The sequence below is a fragment of the Leopardus geoffroyi genome, chromosome A1 (assembly GCF_018350155.1).
Source record: "Leopardus geoffroyi isolate Oge1 chromosome A1, O.geoffroyi_Oge1_pat1.0, whole genome shotgun sequence".
Taxonomy (NCBI): domain Eukaryota; kingdom Metazoa; phylum Chordata; class Mammalia; order Carnivora; family Felidae; genus Leopardus; species Leopardus geoffroyi.
Window position 1 is genome coordinate 90,491,399 of NC_059326.1, and position 14,305 is coordinate 90,505,703.

General features: G+C 43.8%; 1 protein-coding gene across 3 annotated transcripts in view; it reads right to left on the reverse strand.

Moving 5' to 3' along the window:
• The window catches only part of RUFY1 (RUN and FYVE domain containing 1), a 58,482-nt gene that overhangs the window by 8,487 nt on the left and 35,690 nt on the right, over nt 1-14,305 (reverse strand). For 2 of the 3 annotated variants that reach the window (XM_045485065.1, XM_045485060.1), the window contains 3 exons: nt 13,368-13,535; nt 2,713-2,810; nt 515-634 (listed from right to left, as the gene is read on the reverse strand). In XM_045485065.1, coding sequence (XP_045341021.1) covers nt 515-634; nt 2,713-2,810; nt 13,368-13,535 — 386 coding nt within the window. Of the gene's footprint in view, nt 1-514; nt 635-1,606; nt 1,750-2,712; nt 2,811-13,367; nt 13,536-14,305 lie in introns of those variants that run through there. The other variant, XR_006714212.1, reaches the window with a different exon arrangement.

The following is a 14,305-nucleotide window of genomic DNA, read 5'->3' on the forward strand; positions in this document are numbered from 1 at the left end:
AATTGGAATTGGCATCGTCACATGCATATCTAAACCCGTCACTGGAGCAGGGCTGCCTGCCCCTCCACAGGGGACACCGGGACCCCTCAAGGGGAAGAAGGGCAGGTGCACACTTGACTGCATGTGAGCTGAAAGAAAGCAAAAGGGCCTGGGGACACTTAGGGCTGCACCTGTGGGATCCCCTACTGAGGCAAGACCTGGGGCGTGGGGGGCTGCAACACGAGTTCTGCTTTTTCCAACCCAGAGCCAGCTCCCACTGGAGGACACTGGGGGTGGGGGCAGGAGAAAGCTACTGGACCCCCCCACCCCCCGCTGCTCACCAGCCAAGTGGCCCTGGGACGTTCCTGAACCCCTGAACCAGCTCTCTCATTTGTGAAACACAGACATCTGTCACTCATCACTGGGCTTTACACGCACGCTCAAACCCTCATTCCAGCCTCGCAGGAGATGAGGGTTAAACTTCGAAGAGGCCACGGCCCGCCACCCCCTGCCCCCCACCGGGCCGCCCGCCTACCACTGCTCATGCAGCTGTGAGAGCTGCTGCTGCAAAGCACACGTCCGGCCGCCCAGCTCCTGCTGCAGCCGGTGGCTCCGTTCCTCGGCCCCCTGCCTGGCCCTTTCAGACTGCCGTAATCTGCACCGAAGCAAGCACATCTGCATAAGGAAAGGAGCCACCCTCGCCACCGAAGGTATCGTGTTTTCCTGTTCTCGTGGCTTTCGTTGTAAATATGCACACAGTAAGATTGACTCACGCGTGTGCCCAATTCCCAGAGTTTTTAGCACACGGATAGACCCATGGAACCACCATGGTGATCAAGAGACAGAGCAGTTCTGTCACCCCTGAAGCCTCCCTTCCCACCCCTGACCCCTGATCGGCTCTGATACCATGACTTTCTCTTTTCCAGAGTGTCCTATAAGTGGAATCATACTTTATATAAATAATGTTTTAAGCCTGGCTTCTTTCTCTCAGCTTAGTATCGCTGAAATCAAGTTTGTGGATCAGTGGCTCATTCCTTCCTCTGCCTGAGTACTATTTCACTGTACAGGGTACCAGTTTGTTCTTACTTCACTCGATGAAACACCTCTAACTCGCTTCTAGTTTTGACAATAATGAACAGACCTGCTACAAACATTTGTGGATGGGCTTTTGTGAGGACATTAGTTTCCATTTCTCTTGGGCTGATACCCAGGAGTGGGATTGTTGGGTCAGATGGAAGAGTAAGGTTAGCTTTATTTTAAGACACTGTTTTCCAATGTGGCTGTACCATTTGGCATCCCCACCGGTCATGTAGGAGAGTTCTAGTTGCTCTGTAGCCCCGTCAGCACTCGGTATTGTCATTAAAAAGATATTTAGCTGTTCGAACAGGTGTGTAGTAGCATCTCACTGTGATTTTAACACGTACTTCCCTGGGGGTGCCTGGGTGGCTCAGCTGGTTGAGTGTCTGCCTTGGCTCAGGTCCTCATTTTGCGGTTTGTGAGTTCGAACCCACAGAGGGCTCACTGCTGTTAGCACAAAAGCCCACCTCTGTCCCCCTCTCTCTGCCCCTCCCCTGCTTGCACTCTTTCAAAAATGAATATTTAAAACAAAACATAACAAAACATGTACCTCCTTGATGGCTACTGACACTGAACATCTTTTTGTGTGCTTATTTGCCATCCCTATGTCCTCTTTGGCGAAGTGTCCGTTCAAGTCTTTTGTCCATTTTTCAACTGGGTTGTCTGTTGAGTTTTGAGAGTTCTTTATATATTCTGGAGACAGAATATATAACTTTGTCAGTTAAGTGATTTGCAAGTTTTCTGCCAATCTCTAGCTAGTCTTTTTATTCTCTTAACCATATCTTTCATAGCACAAAGGTTTTACCTTTTGATAAAGTCCAACTTATCAAGTTTTTCCTCCCATGGACACCATGCTTTTCAAAAGTATTACTTTTTTTAGTTTTTATTTATTTATTTTGACATAGAGAGAGAGCAAGAGAGAGCAGGCTGAGAGAGAGAATCCCAAGCAGGCTCTGCAGTGCCAGCGCAGGGCCTGGCATGGGACTCGAACTCATGAACCGTGAAATTATGACCTGAGCCGAAATCAAGAGTTGGACACTCAACTGACTGAGCCACCCAGGGGCCCTGGATCCCATGCTTTTATGTCATGTCTAAGATCTCTTTGCCTAATCCAAGATCACAAAGATTTTCTCCTAGGTTTTCTTCCAGAGGTAGTAAGTTTTAAGTTTTCCATTTAGACTTATGATCCATTTCCAGCTAATTTTTGTAGAAGATAGGAAGTATACAACCAAGGTCCATTTTTTTTGCTTATGCATGTCTGATTGTCCCAGTATCATTTATTGAAAAGATTTTCCTTTCTCCCTTGAACTGCCTTTGCACCTCTGTAAGAAAATCAGTTGCCATATTCGTTGGGGTCTGCTTTCAGGCTCTATTCTGACCCATTACAGACTGATGTTTAAGTGTGTCGGTGACAAGGAGCTCACTGTATGGGTCTGACTCCTGAGAAGACAATGTGATACAGTCACCCAGAGATTGATTAAGGGAATACACACTTAGACAAGGATGGGAATCCAGCCCCCTTGCTCAGCAAGACTACAATCCCAAAGGACTTTCATCCCAAGTTGTCTGACCTTTTGAGAGAGACTCTGAGTAAGTTCCCGGGCCTGGGGAATGTCCAGCACCTTCTAGGGAGTATCTGCCACAGGGAGTGATTACCTTTCTTCCATCTGTTTCATGTTGGACATAACCTGGTTGGTTTTTTCTTCAAAAGATGTGATGGCTTCATTCTTCTGCTGTAAACAGCTCTCTGCATTCTGCAAAGGCAAGGAAGAGGGGTCACACTCTGCCTCTCTCTCACTGCTGTGCCCGCTCAGGGTTAAGAGAGGGTTTGATGATTCAATCTGTACTTTTACAACATTTCTAGGAGCATTTCACTAATTGCTGGTCTTTCCCATAGCACTGGAAGACAAACTGGACTGAGGCTCCCAGCTTTATCCACACAAAGAAAGGCCAAAAAGGAAGTAATAAGCTTTTTGTTTCCCTCTATGAAAGGTCCATGCTCCTTTTTAAAAAAAGAACTTCAGAGTGAGATCTGACAGTGTTGCAGAGCTGTTCCTACATGCCAAGCACACCTACGAGTTCATCGGGCCCTTGCAGGTTCTTGTGGCCGGCTGGTCAGCCCCAGTTCCCTAAGCACAGAGGGAGGCTGGCACAGATGTGCGATACAGCAGATTTACACCCACAACTGTGTGACTTCTGAATCCAGGCATGTACCGGGGGGCCCAGGCAGGGGGGGCAGGCAAAAAGCACTGTGTCCCTGTGTGTCTATAACAGACACTTTTAAAATAAAAGGATACGGAAAGGCTGATGACAGAAGGAAGTCCTAATAAGTTCCTAATATAATATAGACTGTATTCTTGGACCTTAATATAATACAGTTAAACATTAACAACAAAAGAATGGCTAAAAATGCCTCATATCTTAGAAACTAAACTACATAGCATATCACTAAAAAGCTGTTGAGCTAAAAATGTAAACCAGAGGACTAATTAAGAAATACTGAGAGGTAGGGGCGCCTGGGTGGCTCAGTTGGTTAATTGTCCGACTCTTGATTTTGGCCCAGGTCATTATCTCATAGTTCGTAAGTTTGAGCCCTGCATCAGGCTCTGGGTTGACAGCCTGGAGCCTGCTGGGGACTCTCTCTCTCCCTCTCTCTCTGCCCCTCCCCTACTTGTGCTTTCTCTTTCAAAAATAAATAAACTTAAAAAAAAAAAAAAGAAATATTTAGAGGTAAAAGCCAGTGAAAACACTATGCAATATTGTATGGTATTGAAGATGCACTGAGTGGAAGACGTATCCTAATTTTACACACCACTAAGCAAGAAAAAACAGCTACTTAGAACATGTGCCATTGACTGTAAGATGCATGTAGGTTTTAGAGAGGCTGAGCTGTGAATAAATGTGCTTCTTAGGTGATATACTTTTGTCAAAATTTGAGGGCCACAGCTAAAGCAGTAGTTGTGTGGGTCATTTTTAACTTCAAATAACATCTTTTTTATTTATTTTTATTTTTTAAAGCAAACTACCCCCAGCATGGGGCTTGAACTCACAACCTTGAGATCAAAAGTCACATGCTCTACTGACTGAGCCAGCCAGCTGCCCCCAAATAAATTTTTTTATGAAATAAAAAAAAAAAGATAAAACAGATGAGCTAAGCATGCATTTCAGAAGATGAAAATAAATTACAGAGCAAACGCAAAGAAATCAGAAAGAATATAATAAAGGGGTACCTGGGTAACTCAGTCAGTTAAGCATCTGACTCTTGATTTTGGCTCAGGGCATGATCTCATGGTTGTGAGATTCAGCCCCCCAGCGCAGAGCCTGCTTGGGATTCTGTGTCTTTCTGCCCCCTCCCCTGCTCAGGCCCGTTCTTTCTTTCTTTCTTCTTCTTTTTTTTAATGTTTATGTTTGAGAGAGACAGAGCATGAGTGGGGGAGGAGCAGAGAAAGAGAGAGACACAGAATCTGAAGCAGGCTTCAGGCTCTGAGCTGTTAGTACAGAGCCCGATGTGGGGCTCGAACTCACAGATCATGATGTGGGCCAAAGTTGTACGCTTAACCGACTGAGCCACCCAGGTGCCCCTGTTTCAAAATAAACTTATAATAAACTTATAATAATGTATAATAAGCTTAACAAACTTATAAAAAAAAAGAAAACCTTAAAAAAAGAATATAATAAAAGGAAGGGTGGAAATCAATGAAACATGGAACAACAGACAATAAAGAATATTAGAAAAAAGGTGGTTCTTTGAAAAGATTATTGCCAATGATCACCAGCAACCACCAGCAGCTAGGGGACAGGGATGCTTACAGTCCTTCTCACAGCCCTTAGAAGAAAGCAACTGTGCTAATACCCAGCCTCAGGCTTATGGCTTCCTGACAGTGTGGAGTCTGGTTGGGATTCTCTCTCTCCCTCTCTCTGCCCCTCTCCCGCTCCCACTCACTTGCGCACGCTTCTCTCTCTCTCAAAATGAATAAATAAACTTAAAAAAAATGTTATATATGAACCTTATGGTAACCACCAATCAAAAACCTATAATAGACACACAAAAAACAAAGAGAAAGGAATATAAGCACAACACTATAGGAAGCCATCAACTGCAAGTGAAGAGAGCAAGAGAAGGAATAGAGAATAACTACAGAAACAACCAAAAAACAACAAAATGGCAATAAGTACACACCTGTCAGTGATTATTTATTTATGAGAGAACATATGCATATTTACTTATTTATTTTTGAGGAGAGAGTGAGCCCAAGAAAGGGGCAGAGGTGGGGAGAGAGAGACTCTTAAGCAGGCTCCACTGTGAGCCTTGATCCCATGACCCTAAGATCATGACCTGAGCTGAAATCAAGAGTCGGACGCTCAATGGACAGAACCATCCAGGCGCCCCAAGTAATGACTTTAAATCTAAATGGTCTATCTGCTCCAGTCAGAAGACATAGGTAGGGTGAGATGAATGGATAAAAAACCAAGACCTGTCTATATGCTGCCTATAAGAGACTCATTTCAGATCTAAAAACATATACAGACCGAAAGTGAAGTGATAGAAAAACATATCGCACACAAATGGAAGCAAAAAAAAAAAAAAAAAAAAAAAAAAAGCTGGGGTAGCAGTACCCATGTAAGACTAAAATAGAATTACATGATGATAAAGAGATCTAACAAGCTGAATCCAGCTTGAGGATATATGTCCAGCAAAAGAATATAAAAATCATAAGTATGCACCCAACATGGAAGCACCTAAATACATAAAGCAGCTACCAACAAACATTAAAAAAGAAACTGACAATAATACAATAGTAGGGGACTACTTACATCAATGGATAGATCATCCAGGCAGAAAATCAGTAAGGAAACTGGTTTTGAATGACACATTAGAGCTGATGGACTTAACAGATGTATACAGAACATTCTATTCCAAGATAGCAAAATACACATTCTTTTCAAGTGCACATGGGACATTCTCCAGGATTGATCATGTTAGGCCACACAAGGAGTCTCAATAAATTTAAGAAGATTGAAATCATATTAAGCTGCTTTTCTGACCACAATAGTATGAAACTTAAAATCAATTATAGAAGAAAAACTGGAAAAAACACAAACATACAAAAAATACACCAAAAAAACCTGGGGAGGCTAAACAACATGTTACCAAACAACAAATTGGTCAACAAAGAAATCAAAGGAGACATTAAAAAAAAAAAAAAGCACCTGGAGACAAATGAAAATGGAAACACAGTGGTCCAAAATCTTTGGGAGGCAATAGAAGCAGTCCTAAGAAGGAAATTTAAAGGGATACAGGCCTACCTCAAGAAACAAGAAAAATCTCAAAGAAACAATCTAACCTCACACATAAAGCAACTAAAAAAAGAAGAGCAAAACCCAAAGTTAGTACAAGGAAGGAAATCATAAAAATAAGAATGGCTATAAGTGAAACAGAGACTAAAAAAACAATAGCAAAGACCAGATGAAACCAAGAGCTGGTTCTTTGAAAAGATAAAATTGATAAACTTTCAGCCAGACTCATCAAGAAAAAGAGGGCTCAAATAAATAAATTCAGGGGCATCTGGGTGGCTCAGTCAGTTAAGCGTCCGACTTCGGCTCAGGTCTTGATCTTGCGGTTCATGAGTTTGAGCCCACATGGGGCTCTGCATTGACAGAAAGACCCCAGTTGGAATTCTCTCCTTTTCTCTCTCTGCCCTTCCCCTGCTTGCGCTCTCTCTCTCAAAATAAATAAATTTATAAATACATACATACATACATACAGAAATGAAAGAGAAAAAGTAATAGCTGACACCACAGGACTGTAAGATACAACTAGGAAAAATTATATGCCAACACATTGGACAACCTAAAATAAATGGATAAATTCCTAGAAACTTAACGATCTTCCAAGACTGAATTAGGAAGAAATAAAAATCTGAACAGACCAGGGCACCTGGGTGTCTCAGTTAATTAAGTATCTGACTTTAAAAAAAAAATTTTTTTTTTTAAATTAACATTTATTTATTTTTTGAGAGTCAGAGAGAGACAGAGCATGAGCAGGGGAGGTACAGAGAGAGGGAGACACAGAATCGGAAGCAGGCTCCAGGCTCTGAACTGTCAGCACACAGCCCGATGCAGGGCTCAAACCCATGAATTGTGAGATCATGACCTGAGCTGAAGTCAGTTGCTTAACTGACTGAGCCACCCAGACGCCCCCTGACTTTTTTTTTTTTTTTTTTTATTTTTGAGAGAGAGAGAGAGAGAGAGAGAGCGAGCTGGGGAGAGGCAGAGACAGAGAGGGAGACACAGAATCTGAAGCAGGCTCCAGGCTCTGAGCTGTCAGCACAGAGCCCGATGTGGGGCTTGAACTCATGAACTGTGATTTCATGACCTGAGCCAAAGTCAGATGCTCAACGATTGAGTCACCCAGGCACCCCAGGCGCCCCTCAAGTATCCGACTCTTGATTTCAGCTCATGTTCTCATGGTTTGTGAGTTTGAGTCCCACGTTAGGCTCTGAGCTGACAGTGCAGAGCCTGCTAGGAATTCTCTCTTTCCCTGTTTCTCTGCCCCACCCCACCTCTCAAAATAAATAAACTTAAAAAAAAAAATCTAGGGGTGCCTGGATGGCCCAACTGGTTGAGTGTCTGACTTCGACTCAGGTCATGATCTCACATTCATGGGTTTGAGCCCCGCGATGGGCTCTGTGCTGACAGCTCAGAGCCTGGAGCCTGCTTCGGATTCTGTGTCTCCCTCTCACTCTGCCCCTGCCCCACTCGCACTCTTTTTCTCTCAAAAGAAATAAACATAATAAAAAAAAATCTGAACAGACCAAGTTCTAGTAATGAAATTGAATTTGTAATAAAAAGAACTCCCAAGAAACACAAGTCTAGGACTGGATGGCTTCACAGGTGAATTCTACCAAACATTTACTTAAAAAAGAATTAAAGGGCACCTGGGTGGCTCAGTAGGTTAAGCGTCTGACTTCAGCTCAGGTCATGATCTCACAGTTTGTGAATTCGAGCCCCATACAGAACTCTCTGCTGTTGGCATGAAGCCCACTTGGGATCCTCTGTCCCTGTCTCTTTATGCCCCTCCCCCTTTCATTCTTACTCTCTCTCTCCCTCAAAATAAATAAACTTTAAAAAACATTTAAAGAGGGGCGCCTGGGTAGCTCAGTCGGTTAAGCGTCCGACTTCGGCTCAGGTCATGATCTCGCAGTCCGTGAGTTTGAGCCCCGCATTGGGCTCTGTGCTGACAGCTCAGAGCCTGGAGCCTGTTTTGGATTCTGTGTCTCCCTCTCTCTCTGACCCTCCCCTGTTCATGCTCTGTCTCTCCCTGTCTCAAAAATAAATAAACGTTAAAATAAAATAAAATAAAATAAAATAAAATAAAATATAAAAACATTTAAAGAAGAGTTAATACTCCATCTTCTCAAACTATTCCAAAAAACAGAAGAGCAAAGAAAACTTCCAAATTCATTCTGTGAGGTCAGCAGTACTTTGATATCAAAACCAGAACACAGGTCCTACCAAGAAAGAAAAGTACAGGCTAACATCCCTGATAAACACAGATGCAAAAATTCTCAGCAAAATACTGGCAAACTGAATCCAACAATATGTTAAAAGGATCATTCACATGATCAAGTAGGATTTATTCTAGGATACATAGCTGGTTCAGTATCTGCAGATCAATCAACGTGATACATCACAACAAAATGAAGGATAAAAACCATATGGTCATCTTAATAGATGCAGAAAAAGCATTTGATAAAATACAACATCCGTTCAACAAAGTACGTTTAGAGGGAACACACTTCAACATAATAAAGGCCATATAATGAGAAACCCACAGCTAACATCAGATGCAATGATGAAACACTGGAAGCTTTTCCCCTAAGGTCAGGAACAAGACAGGATGTCCACTCTCACCACTTTTACTTAACATAGTACTCCAAGTCCTAACCAAGCCAATCAGACAACTGAAAGAAATAAAAGGCAACCAAGTTGGGAGGGCGCCTGGGTGGCTCAGTCGGTTGAGTGTCTGACTTCGGTTCAGGTTAGAATCTTGCAAATTGTGAGTCTGAGCCCCTTGTCAGGCTCTGTGCTGACAGCTTGGAGCCTGGAGCCTGCTAGTGATTCTGTCTCCCTCTCTCTCTGCCCTTCCCCACTCATGCCCTGTCTCTCTCTCTCAAAAATAAATAAACATCAAAAAAAAAAGGCGGGGCGCCTGGGTGGCTCAGTCGGTTAAGTGACCCACTTTGGCTCAAGTCATGATCTCAAGGTCCATGAGTTCGAGCCCCGCAATGCGCTCTGTGCTGACAGCTCAGAGCCTGGAGCCTGCTTCGGATTCTGTGTCTCCCTTTCTCTCTGCCCCTCCCCTGCTTGTGCGCTCTCAAAACTGAATAAACATTAAAAAAAAAAAAAAAAAAAGGCATCCAAGTTGGTAAGAAAGAAGTAAATCTGTCACTATTTGCAACTACATGATACTAAAGAAAACCCAAAAGACTAAAAACTTAGAACAGATAAATGAATTCAGTAAAGTTACAGATACAAAGTTAATATACATTTCTGTTCCATTTCTATATACTAATAAAGTAGCCGAAAGAAAAATTAAGAAAACAATCCCATTTATGGGGCAACTGGGTGCCTCAGTTGGTTAAGCATCCGACTTCGACTCAGGTCACAATCTCCCAGCTCGTGGGTTCAAGCCCCGCATCGGGCTCTGTGCAGACAGCTTAGAGCCTGGAGCCTACTTCGAATTCTATGTCTCCCTCTCTCTGCCCCTCCCCTGCTCGCTCTCTGCCTCTCAAAAAAAAAAAAAATTTAAAAAAACAATCCCATTTATAATTACAGAAAAAATAACAAAATATCTAGGAATAAACTTCACCAAGGAGGTGAAAAGCCGATTCTCTGAAGACTGTAAAGCATGGATGAAAGAAACTGAAGATGGCACAAATAGACCATGCTCACAGATTGGAAGAATTAATGTTGTTAAAATATCCATACTACCCAATTTTAGTATATGTGCTGCCGAAGCGAGCACAAAATATCCATACTACCCAAAGCAATCTATTGATTCAATGCAGTTCCTATCAATATACCAACAGTATTTTTTTTCCTTTACTTCTCTTTTTTAAAAATTTTTTAATTTTTTAAAATTTACATCCAAATTAGCATATAGTGCAACAATGATTTCAGGAGTAGATTTCTTAGTGCCCCTTACCCATTTAGCCCATCCCAATCCCCCACCCCCCCACAACCCTTTCAGTAACCCTGTTTGTTCTCCATATTTATGAGTCTCTATGTTTTGTCCCCCTCCCTGTTTTTATATTATTTTTGTTTCCCTTCCCACCAATAGTATTTTTCATAGAACTAGAACAAACAATCCTAAAATTTGTATGGAACCACAAAGGACCCCAAATAACCGAAGTGATCTTGACAAAGAACAAAACTGGAGGTACAGAATCCTAGATTTTAAGCTATACTACAAAGCTGTAGTAATCAAAACAACAGTATGGGCTTTCCTGCACATCTCTGTCTGCAGTTTCAGACGACCGGCCGCTGAAGGAGGGGAGTGGGGAAAGACTGATAGAGCACAGAAATGAGGCAGGCAGAAGAACTGTGTTCAATAAATGAAACCATAGGGGCGCAGGGTTAGCTCAGTCAGTTGAGCATCTGGCTCTTGATTTCGGCTAAGGTCAGTATCTCATGGTCGTTGAGTTCAAGCCCCACGCTGGGCTCCCCACTGAATGTGCAGCCTGCTTAGGACTCTCTCTCCCCTTCTCTGTCTGCTCGCCCCTGCTCACATGCATGCGCACCTGTACTCTCTCTTTCAAAATAAAAAAAATATAAAAAAATAAGAAATAAAAATAAATGAAACAATAAACTGTGGTCATCAACACACGGATTGAAGGGAAATAACCAGACCAGACATGGTGACTGAGGGAACTGTACTGTCACAAAAACCACGAGTCAGGCCTGAAGAGTATCTGTGACTGTTTGACCCTTCATACAATCTCCAGGCCAGGAAACCGAGACCAGTGGGAATGTGGCTTTTAAGCCGTGCAGCCACCAGGAAGGCCACATTCACCAAAAGCCCACTTCAAATGGGCTATAGAGATGGTGGACTTGTCAGGAACCATGGAGGTTGGCTGACAAGTTCTGTTGACGACTGAGGAAGGGTAGGTGGACATGCTAACAAATGGAGCCCCCAGCACCCTGGGCAGCCTTCCCAGCTCCTGCCCAGAGGTGCAAATGATGGCCACGGCAGGCCAGGGTCTGCCCTGTGGGTCTCTTATTTCCTTTTGCAATCCTGTTTTGGCTCCACTATTTTATGCTGGGCGGGATGGGTTAATGTGAGGAAGACAGCTGATCTTCTGGTTCAAACACAGGCCTTGAGGGCTCCATGGAGAGTGCTGCTTGTCACCCAGGGGCTGCGGACCGGGAGGATTCTGGGACTGGATAGGACTTCTGGAAGCTCAGTGGGGCAGATGGTGGTAGTGACAGCTATATCTAGTGACCCTAGTGACTCCTATTCTCCCCTTCATCTGGCTCGCAGCTGGGACATGCCAGCCCCAGGCTCCCCTCACAGCCACGTCTGGCCCTTGGCTGTGTAATTGAATGGAATGATGTGTGAAACTTCTCTCTCACTGTTTGGGAGGAGATCCTGGTTCTGGACTTTTGCTTTTCTCTCCCTTCCACTCCCTTCCAGTGGCCTGGACAGCTGGAGCTGCCATTAGCCTGGGTCCCCAAGCGACTGTGGGGGGCAAAACTGCTGGTCTGAAATGATCTCCTCGAAACCATTATGCAACAGAAATACAAACTGCCATAGTTTGAAGCTGCTTTAGGTTAGGGCCTGCTAAATTATTATGGAAGTATGGTTTCCTCTGACGAGCATGAATATTAAGGTTATAGACTAACCCAGACCAGAAGAAAACACAAATTAAAATAAAGAATGTGTCAGGAGAGCGCAACGATTTTCCTCTTTTTCTCCCTGTGCTTTAATTTCCACTGCAGCTATTATTATAATGCTGGTTATGTAATAGTTTTTAAAAAGGCTGAGGATGCCTGGGTGGCTCTGTAGGTTGAGCATCCAACTCTTGATTTCGGCTCAGGTCATGATCCCACGGTTCATGAGTTTGAGCCCCTCGTCAGGCTTTGTACTGACAGCTCGGAGCCTGAAGCCTGTCAGATTCTGGGTCTCCCTCTCTCTCCGCCCCTCGCCCACTTGTGCGCTCACTCTCTCTCAAAAATAAACATGAGGGAAAAAAAAGATTCTCTCTCTCCCTCTGCCGATTGCATATGCTCTCTCTAAAAAATTAAAATAAAATAAATACATAGATAAATAAATAAATGAGACTATGTTTAAAAAAAAAATGGCAGCATAAGATAACATGTGTGTCTGTTCACACCATCTTTGACACAGATTGAGAGCACATCTAAAGAAGAGGAAGTGGGACAGTTCAGGCATTAAAACAGGAAACAGGGGCACCTGGGTGGCTCAGTTGGTTGAGCATCCGACTTTGGCTCAGGTCATGATCTCACAGTTTGTGAGTTCAAGCCCTGCACTGGGCTCTGTGCTGACAGCTCAGAGCCTGGAGCCTGCTTCGGATTCTGTGTCTCTCTCTCTCTCTCTCTGCCTCTCCCCCGCTCATGCTCTGTCTCTCTCAAAAATAAAAATATAAACATTAAAAAACAAAAAACAAAAAACAAAAAAACCCAGGAAACAGAACTTCAAAAAAAAGAAAAGAAGGACACAGAATGGTCCTGGGTGCTGCTGCAGCCTCTGAGCAAGGAAGCTTTGCGATTTTTAGATGCTAGCTTTCAAACTCTGGCACAATTGCTTCTCTCTGGGCTACCTCCCCTGAACCGCTCTGAAGTGACAGGAGAGGCGTGCAGCCAGCCGCGCAGCTAGAGACTCAGCAAGATTAACTTCATGGCCCAGCTTGAAAAGATGACACTAACTTCTATCGTTCCTTAATCCACTTCTCCATTTCCTGGGGCAGACAGTCATTGAAGAAGACGAAAGACACTAGGGAGACAGTGAAGGGAAGAACGGGCCAAGACAGGGTTCAGTTTTCAGTTCTACTTACTAGCTGTGCCACCCAGCGCACAAGATGCAGCCACTCGGGTCTGCCCTGTAATTTACACTTTCCCCCATGTTATCAACTTTTCTCAGGGACTGCTGGGAGACCCAAATAAAATAAGTGCAGAAATGCGTAACAGGGCCTATGGACGGGGCCTCACGGAGGTGTCCGTCCTCTCTTCTGCGGCAAGAACGGTGTGAGGTCGCAAGGCTGTGCTAGGCACACAGAGTCAGCTCCCACCTGAACTTTGTGAAACATCTGTAAATTGATGGCTTTGACTTCCTCCAGCTGCTGGCGGAGGGCGACTAGGGTGTCCTGCTTCTCGTGGGTGTCCTTTTCGAGCAGCTTCATTGCGATCTCCATCTCCGTCTTCATTCCAATCTGCAGCTCCAGTTCTTTTTCTAGTTCCTTATCAATTAGGAATATCAATTAAGAAGGTGTTATTACAGTAGACACAGGGATGTATTTACCTGAGGGTGTATCTTGGGCAGTGGCAAAAATATAACCCGGAAGTTGGAGTAGGTTAGGGAGATTTAGGAAATTCTGTCTAGAGCATAACTACATTAGGTTTAGCCCTTTTGCTCATTTTGTAGGGAAAACTGGCTCTGGATCCAGTCAACAGAAAGTTGGTAGGTGGCAATGTGAGCCTTGATCCTGGCAACCTCATTCTTTAAACCCTAAGATCAGAACGCACAGTCTGAAAGAATGTCTGCCAAGCAATCTGACGTTGCAATGTGAGAGTTTTTGGATTTTCGTATGGTTTGCTCCTTTATGGCAATAAAGGTGCAACCATTTTGAACTAGTGCTGTCCTGGGTAACTCAGGAGACACGTTTCCACATCTGCGTAAAGACACAAAGCAGGTCCAAGAGTTGTGTCTACTAAAAAACACTGGTTGGGGCATTTGGGTTGGTTCAGTTGGTAGAGTGTGTGACTCTTGATCTCAGGGTCATGAGTTCAAGCCCCATGCTGGGTGTGGAGCATACTTTAAAATTCACAGTTCATGGGATCAAGCCCGGCATCGGGCTCTGCACTGGCAGTATGGAGTCTGCTTGGGATTCTCTCCCTCTCTCTGCCCCTCCTCCACTTGTGATTGCTCTCTCTCAAATAAATAAACATTAAAAACAAACCCAAAACACTGGTCACTGGCACAGAGATTAGGTAGAATATAATAAGTAGA